Source organism: Microtus ochrogaster, chromosome 6, assembly GCF_000317375.1.
Source record: "Microtus ochrogaster isolate Prairie Vole_2 chromosome 6, MicOch1.0, whole genome shotgun sequence".
In the NCBI taxonomy this organism is placed as follows: domain Eukaryota; kingdom Metazoa; phylum Chordata; class Mammalia; order Rodentia; family Cricetidae; genus Microtus; species Microtus ochrogaster.
This window is the reverse complement of record NC_022013.1, coordinates 2,817,118-2,826,222: the sequence shown is the minus strand read 5'-3', so window position 1 is coordinate 2,826,222 and position 9,105 is coordinate 2,817,118. Positions and strand designations below refer to the sequence as shown.

The 9,105-nt window shown below is 45.4% G+C and overlaps 1 protein-coding gene across 1 annotated transcript in view; it reads right to left on the bottom strand.

The window, feature by feature from the left end:
* The window catches only part of Map3k19 (mitogen-activated protein kinase kinase kinase 19), a 39,521-nt gene that overhangs the window by 3,248 nt on the left and 27,168 nt on the right, over positions 1–9,105 (bottom strand). Inside the window, exons 11-12 of the mRNA XM_005348297.2 lie at positions 3,776–6,193; positions 1,775–1,924 (exon numbers count right to left, since the gene is read on the bottom strand). Coding sequence (XP_005348354.2) covers positions 1,775–1,924; positions 3,776–6,193 — 2,568 coding nt within the window. The remainder of the gene's footprint in view (positions 1–1,774; positions 1,925–3,775; positions 6,194–9,105) is intronic.

Below are 9,105 nucleotides of genomic sequence, written 5' to 3'. Positions count from 1 at the left end.
GTAGACCAGGCTGGTCTCGAACTCACAGAGATCCGCCTGCCTCTGCCTCCCAAGTGCTGGGATTAAAGGCCTGCACCACCACCGCCCAGCCTTTTTACTTATTTATTTTGAGACAGAGTCTCTCTCTAAACATAGAGTTCTCCGATTAGGTTAGCCATTGAGTCCTAGGGCCCCTCCCATCCCTTCCTCCCCTGTGCTGAGATTGTAGGTGTGTGGCCCCACACCCAGTTTCTATCTAAGCATTGGGGATCAGACTCGGGTCCTCATGCTTGCAAATCAAGCACTTTACCAACTGAGCCATCCCTCCATTCTCCCTTAAAACCGAAACGACATTTGCCTCATCTATTTCTCTGATGAGAATATCAGGTGCTGCTCTGGGAAAGCCCCTCACCAAAAGGAAACACCAGGGTTAAGTCAGAATAGAGTCCACCAGTGATGGAGGAGGGTCATCTGTCTATGTGTTACTTTCATTGGTTAATAAAGAAACTGCCTTGGCACTTTGATAGGATAGAAAATTAGGTAGGTGGAGTAAACAGAACAGGATGCTGGGTAGAAGGCAGTGAGGCAGATGCGATAAAGCTCCGACCCAAGATGGACGTAGGCTAGAATCTTTCCCGGTGAGCCACCACCTTGTGGTGCTACACAGATTATTAGAAATGGGTTAAGCAAGATATGAGAGTTAGCCAAGAAGAGGCTAGATATAATGGGCCAGGCAGTGTTTAAAAGAATACAGTTTGTGTGTTGTTATTTCGGGTGTAAAGCTAGCCATGCGGGAGCCAGGCAGGACAAAAAGCAGGCCTGCTCACCTCATCACTACACACCAGAGGGAGAAGGAAGCAGGTCCTGTAATGTGATCTCCGATGTGCTCTGGGGCTCATGTTCATCTCACCTTTTTGTGGGTTCCTGAAGTGTCCCCAGGTAAAGACCCACAGATTTGGGCCAGGGTCAGTCTATTCTTCATCTGTCTGTTCAGTACTCTTTAGACCACCAAAACTTTAGGGGGTCTTTTATACATTCCCCAAACACAAAGAACAGCATTAGAGTTTGTCCCCATGTAGTAAGTCTCCCTGTTTCCACTGCTATGCTGAGCCCCTGGAGGGAGAGATTTCCTTCCCAATAGGTTCGTGATGATGGCTACTATTGACTAGCAACTTGACAGAATCTAGATTCATCTACGAGACTCACATCTGGGCATATCTGTGAGGGAATTTCTAAATTTGGTTAACTAGCCCTGAATGTGGCTGGAACCATCCCATGAGCTGGGGTCCCAGACTGAATTAAAAGAGAAAGGGAGCTGAGCACAGCGTCCCTCTCTGCTTCCTGACTGAGGATGCCGTGTGAGCAGCTGCCTCACGCTCCTGCTACCAGGACTTCCTCCAGGTGATGAACTAGACTCTCCAACTGTGAGCCAAAATTAATCATTGTTTCCTTAGGCTGCTTTTGTCTGGTGTCTTGTGGAAACAATGAAAAAAAGTTAGGGCAGGGCTTGAACTTGGAATGCAGAGAGGCTGGAAGTGCATGGTCACTGCCTGAGAGCAAGAGCCAGGGCAGAGCCCGTGAGACAGCCCATCTTGAGGAAATGGTTAAGTCTCTAAAACCATCCAAGCCAGCATCAAATCAATTCCACACCTTTTCGATGTATAAAGAAAGAAACATTGAAGGAAGTCTGGGTTTTCCTGCACTTCCAGCTGAAAATGCTCTAAGTACAGAGAGTGGGGAGAGAGGGGTGGGGACAGGTGGACAGTTCTAGCATTAGGGTTCAAGGTGAACTTACTGTGCCATACGCTCCTCTCCCAAGGACCTCACCCTTGGTCCAGAACACAGCCTCTTCGTGTTTTAAACTCTTGTCAGAAAGTGTCTTCTTTTCATTTGAGTTCAGAAAGTTTTCCTCCTTGTCATATATCCTGAACCCATTAATACACCTCTGGGAAAATGAGAAAAGAATTACCATTAAACTCTGGCTTGTTGTGGGTAGTTGATGAGAACACAAGAGATCTGCCTCCTCTTCCTCCTCCTCCTTTTTTGAGACAAGGTATCAGGTAGCCCAGGCTGGCCTCCAATTTACTATGTAACCAATGATGACCTCAAACTTTTGACCATACTGCCTTTCTGCCCCGGTGCTGTGATTACAAATAAAGCCCCCTCACGCAGCCCACCACACCCGCATGCAGCCCAACACACCTGAGTGCAACTGCAGCCCACCACACCCACATGCAGCCCACCACACCCGCATGCAGCCTAGAGCAGCTATGAGTATATGTGGTACAACACAAAATCATAAACTTACTTCAAACATTGTGAGATTTGGTTTGTTTTTGTTTGTTAAGCAATCACGAGGGTCTAGAGCTGACAACTTTGTAACTGTCTGATGATCATTAGAAATTCTCTGCCATTGGTTGAAAATGTCATCATTGAACAAAATACCGACCTACTTAAATAGTTTTGCTCTGTTAATCTACTCCAGGTGATCTCAAGGTAGAGCATCAAACTAGCTAAATTTAAGAAGTAAGTCCACAGTGAGAACTGGGAATGCAGCTCAACAGGCAGAGTCCCTGCTTAGCATCCATTCCCAAAGCCCTGTGTTCCATCCTCAGCTCCACATAAACCAGGCAGAAGCAGGAGGATTAGACATTCAAGGCCTGGAGCCTACATGGAACCAACCTAAGCCCTCTGCATATATGTAACAGTGTTGTAGCTTGGTCTACCTGTAGGTCTACCTAGCAGTGGAAACAGGGACTGTTCCTAATGCTTTTGACTGGCTCTTGGGAACCTGTTCCTCATACTGGATTAACTTGCTCAGCTTAAATACAAGCAGAAGTGCTTAGTCTTACAACAAGATGACACACCATGCTTTGCTGATACCCATGGGAGGACGGCCCCTTGCTGAGCAGAAACAGAGGACAAGTGAGTTCAGAGGGAGTGTAGATGCGGAGGGAATGGGAGGGAGGAGAGGAGAGAGAAGAAACTAGTTGGGATGTAAAATAAATTCATTAAAAAAGAAGAAAAAGAAGTTCAAGGTCATCCTCAGCTACATGATGAGTTCAAGGCCAGCCCGGGCTACAAGAGACCTTGTCTCAAAGAAGAAAACAGACACAGTAAAGAATTGTACCCTAAGCCTAGTGGTGGTGGCACATGCCTCTAATCCTAACATGGAAGGCAGAGGCAGGTGGATCTTCTTGAGTTCAAAGTCAACCTGGTTTGAAGAGAGAGATCTAGGACAGCTAGGGCTACACAAAGAAACCCTGTCTCAAAAAAAAAAAGAAAAAATTGCTATTTGGGGTTCATGATTCTTTATTTAAAAAATAAGGATTTTTAGGGGCCAGCAAGATGACTCAGTGAAGTGGTTCTCAACTTCTGGGTCCCGTCCCCACAGTGGTCTCATACCAGATATTTACATTATGATTCATAACATAACACTATCAAAATAACGGTTATGAAGAAGCCACGAAATAATGTTATGAGAAAGGGTCGCAGCACTCGGAAGGTGGAGAACCACTAACTCAGTGAAAGGCGGCACTAAGCCTGATGATCTAAAGTTGATCCCGGGGGCCGAAGTGATGGAAGGAGAGAGAAGACCCAAAAGGAATCTTCCGACTTCCACCCATATGTCATGTCACATGTGTGCACACTTGTGCACTTGCAAGCACACACACACACACACACACACACACACACACACACACGCGCGCGCGCGTAATTAAAAATAAGGGTTTTGAACCAGATTGTCTCTGAGGTCCTTCCCCCCCAGCGCACCTCTAATGCCAATCAGACCAACCTGCAGTTTGACATCTGCTGTCTCTCTGTCCAACTCTTCGATGGTATTCCCTCTGCTACTGAAGACAAGGTTCAAGTTTTCCACATCTGCCTCCTTTGTCGTTCTTTGACAGGAGCCATTATCTGTCTCGTCGAGTGCTAACAGTTCTTCAACTAGACAACCTAGCAACTCATCCGTCAAGTCTTCATTCTTTACTGGGTCTAAGATTTCTTGTGAGCTATTTCCAAATGTTTGATAAGTGACAGAGTTATTTTCTAAGCTATCCTGATCCAAAGAACGTGTCCAGTGTTGTTCTGTGGGGGAAGGTGCACTTTCTAGGTTCTCGTGGAAAGAGAAACTCGAAAGGCTCACGGGTGTTTTAGACTTGTCTGAAAGACTATCGAATTCCAGGTAATCCAGGAACACCTGGTCAGCATTTACTTTGTCAAGAGGGTCTAGATCCTGTGTTTCTGGGGACACAAGCTTGCCTAAACTCTTGTTGCTAAGCACAGCCCAGCTGTTTTCTGAAGGGACAAGCAGGGTCTGGTGGTACTGCTGTTCAAGCTCCTTCAGATCTCCAAGGCTTTGGGTCAGTATGTCACTGGCAAAAATGCCTCCTTCCTCTGCCCCTTCCTCCGTGAAGATTTCCTCAACAATGGACAAATCCGAGACAGGAGGGGGTTCTTTCTCTTCAGGGGCTTGCTCAGGGATTGGCGTCAAGTTCGAGAACTGAACTTCATTTTTGGGAGACAGAGAGCCATTTCCTGAAGATTTCACCTGCCAATCTGGTTCTGAAACGCCACCCTCTGCATGGCTACCTGAAGCCTTGCATCCCTTTTCTTTAGAAATTAACCCTCTGTGGTTTTCCTTGAGACCCAGGGAAGGCTTTGGGGGTTTAACATGTGGTCTCTTCTGAAGAAGTCTTGCTCTGCTATTGCGGCTTCTGTCACTTTGGGAAGGCTGGCTTTTATTGGCGATGCATCGGCCCGGTGGAGCTCTGCATATCTCATGGTAATATCTGTGTTCATGCTTTTCTGCCTCTCGAATGTGACTATAAATAGGAGTCCCAAACATCTCGTAGATTCCTGGTCCATTGGAAGTCGAATTGATTTCTTTGAACATGTCACTATACTTCAAATCCAGGAAGTGCTGTCTTGGGTCTGTTGTTTCAACCGAGAGGGGAACACTTGGTTTTTTGATACCTGAGTTTTTACTGATTCGAGGAAATGCTTGCTTTTTGGGTTTCTGGATCTGATGTGTTGATTTCTTCTTTTCTGTCAGAGGCGCTCCCCTTTGAAACTTGGACGACAGAAGAGGTCTGGGGTCCGTGTGTTCCAAAGCAGGGAACACTTGAGTTTTTATGTTGTTTGTATGCCTGCTGGGCTTAATGGAAGCTTGAATAGAAACGGTGAGCATGGGAGGCGGTCTGCTTCTTGCCTTGGCCCTTGAATCCAACTTGGCTCTGTGAGTATTTGCCTGGAGTTTGTTCTGCTCTTGTTGAGCAAGTGTGTTGAAACTCTTGCTCTTCTGTGCCGTGTGCTTTCTCTTTTGGAGGTTTGGTTTGGCTGTGGCTGGCTCCTTGGGTGTTCCTTCTCCAGGGAATGCTATTTGGATAAGAGGCACCATACCATTCGTTTCTGGTTTGGTTAATTCCTCTGCCGATATTTTTTTGTTCTGTTCTGTGTCTCTGTGACCTTCTAGGAGCTCTTCAGTGGGGCTATCAGAGTTCATACCGGGTACGTTCTTAAGAACACTAACCTCTTCTAACACAGCGTGTGGTTCTGTTGCTCCCGCTTTGGGTAAAGAGTTGCTTTTGGGGTCAGGACCTTTCTCATGTCTGCTCTCTTTTTCCTCAGCTGGGGTTATTTCCGCATTCGAGGTGTCCAGCGGCTTGCTGAGAGTGGTGTACACAACTTCTGAATCTTGTTCAAACGCTCTGGCTGTTGAGCCCTCTTTTTTGATCAATGAAGGATCCTGGGAGTCCTCACCCCCTTTCCTCGGCTCACTAGCATGGCACTTGCCACCCCTCTCCTTCCCCATGGGAAGGTTGCCTTCACTGACACTCTCACAGGACACCAAAGCTCGCCCTTCTTCCAAGCAAGAGGTTTCAGTTTTGTCCCATGCTTCCATTTCCTGGGATCGCCAACTCTCCCCCTGTCTTCTGGGATGGTTCAACTTCTGGAACGAGAACAAGTTTCTAGACCAAATGGCACTGTCAGAAGCCCTGAGGCTCTGTTCTGCTGGTCCCTTCCACGTGACATCTTGATGGTTCTTTGATGAGCTAAACTCAGCTGACTGGCTAAGAGGCTCCAAGAGCTTAGGTACTGAGGGGGTCAGACTTGGGACTCTTCTCTCCCTGTGTCTTGGGAACTTGTGATTCTTTTCCACATCAAGGACACAAGATCTCATGGGCAAGAGTGATAGCGGTGGCAGCAGAAACTAAAAAAAAGAGAAAAAAAAAACAATAAATGCAGAAAAATATCTAAGTACCATATTCCCTGACTTAAAGTCAGAAACCAGGCTGGTCTCAAACTTGAAAATCTGCCTGCCTCTGCCTCCATCACATTTTTTTTTCAGAGTTGGGGATCAAATCCAGGGCCTGTGCATACTGGGCAAATGCTCTACCACTTAGCCACATCCGGCTACATCAATATGTCAACAGGCCAGAAAGATCACAATTTTTTTTAAGGTAGGGTTTCTCTGTAGCTTTGGAGCCTGTCCTGGAACTAGGTCTTGTAGACCAGGCTGGCCTTGAACTTTCAGAGATTTGCCTGCCTCTGCCCCCCGAGTGCTGGGATTAAAAGCTTGCGCCACCACTGCCAGGCAAGATCACAATTTTTCAAACCAAAATCTGGCACTGGGGTAGAGTTCAGTTAGTAGAGTGCTTGTCTGCATGTATGAAACCCTGGTTTGAGCCCCAGCGTCGTGTAAGTAGGGCACCATGTGCACTCCTTAACCCCATGCAGGGGAGGTGGAGGCAGGAGCACCCGAGAAGTGTAAGTCATAGACTATATACAGCCTGGGATAGAGTACTTGCCAATAAACAAATAAGCAAATAAATACATGCAGACATAAAATAAAACCTAAATCAGGGCCGGCAAGATGGCTTGTTGGGTAAAGGAGCCTCCTGCCACCAAGCCTGGTGACCTGAGTTTGATTCCGGGGATCCAGACGGTGCAAGGAGAGAGATGACTCCCCCAAACTGTCCTCATAAACATAGTTCTCTCTCTCTCTCTCTCTCTCTCTCTCTCTCTCTCTCTCTCTCTCTCTCTCTCACACACACACACACACCCCACAAGCAAAATAAAAATAAATATTAAAAAAAATAAATCTCTAAGCTTGGGATTTGGTTCAGGGGTATGGTGTATGCTTCACATACTTGAAACCCTAGGTTGATTCTTCAACACCAAAAATGAGGGGGGAAATCAATATAAAACTAAAATATCATTCTTAGTACTTTTCAGAACCAAGATTAAACAATTCCTTTAAAAGGTGTACTTAGGGGCTGTGAGATAGCTCAGAAATTAAGAGTAAGGATTACTCCTGCAGAGGACTTAAGTTTGTATCTCAGCATCCATGTTGGGTGGTTCACAGTTGCCTGTAAGTCAACTGTAATTCTAGGGGACTCGATGCCTCTGACCTCCTCAGGCATTTGCACACAGCACACATACACAGAGATACATATGTAAACATAATAAAAAATAACGAAATAAATCCTCCTTTCAAGCTAAAGTAAGGGGACTGGAGTGATGGCTCAGTGGCTGAATGTTGGCTGCTCTGGGATCAGCTTCCATAGTGGCTTACAGCCTGTAATTCTAGTCCCAGGGGATCTGACACCCTCTTCTGGCTTCCACAGCACCACACATGCGTACGGTGCACAGACATGCATACAGACAAAAACCCATATTTATCAAATTAAAAAAATTCAAAGCTCAAATTTATATGTCAAGACTCATAGTTATATATATATTATTTATTTGTTATTTTGCTTTGTTTTTTTGTTGTTATTTTCTTGAGACAGTTTCTCTGTGTAGCCCAACTGTCCTGGAACTCACTCTGTAGACCAGGCTATCCTCAAACTCAGAGATCCATCTGCTTCTGCTTTGAGTGCTGGGATTAAAGGTAACACCAGTTTAAATGCTAAGTTTTAAGATGAAAAATATTTTCTTTCTCTTTTCTTTTTAGTTTCCAAAGGATTGATTAAACTGCTTTTGAAACCTTCTTGAGATCCACTTAAACTTGTTGTCACATGTCCTATAACAGTCCTTCCATGATGGATGACCTCAGGGATTGCGGAACAAAACGCTCATCCGTGCTTTGCTGAGTCATTTAGTTGGCAACAGCTTTAGAATTGGAAAGTTAGAACTGGGTAGGCTGCTCAGTTGGCAGTGCTTTTCCAGAATGCAGAAAGCCCTGGATCCCACCCCCAGCAGCCCACAAACTGGATGTGGTAGGGCGTAGGGCATGTCTGTGATCCCAGGGCTCTGGAAGTGGAGACAAAAGGATCAGAAGTTCAAGGTTATCCTCAGCCACAGAGCAAGTCTGAGGACAGTCTGAACTGCATGACGATTTCTAAACAAGAAAATAACAACCTCAGTACCCTTTAAAAAAATACTAATTTAATGTGTATGAATGACCTGGAACTGGAGTACAGATGGTTGTGAGCTACCATATGTATAATAAAAACTGAATCCAGGTCCTCAAGAGTGGCAAGTGTTCTTTAGCGCTAAGTCATCTCTCTAGTCTCTTCAAAAGCTCTTTATTCTCCTTTGCCCTCCAAAGTATTTCAAACTCAGCTAGTTTTAATTAGGTCTGACCTCTAGGGGGCAGTGCAATGCAAGCGATAGCATTTGAGCCTGTTAAACTAGTCAGTCCTCAAGTGGGTGTTTTCTTAGCTTTGCGACATTTTCTCATGTATACAGATTCCATATCTAACTATCTCAGATCATTTGTAAACATGAATTGTTCATGGTGATTGAGAGCTATAACTTAAATTTTCAGTTGTAAGCAAGTAGGAAAAAAACCCAGAAATTAGAAATTCAGGTGTTAGGTGAAACGTATTTCCCTCAATTTTATTGCCTGAATTTTTCCCCACTTCTCAAAAAATAGAAAATAAAGAATAAAGAGATGGCTTGCCCAGCAAGTACAAACAACAGAGTTCAGTCCCCAGACCCCACATTTAAAAGGCTAGCAAGGGTGAAACAAGTTTGAGATCCCAGTGTTGGGTGGGGTGTAAGACAGATCCCTAGAGTTTCTGACTGGAGAGCATAGTGTAACGGGCCAGTGAGAGACCCTGCCTCAAAAAGCAAGGTGGACAGTGCCCAGGAAACAACACCTGAGGTTGCTTTCTG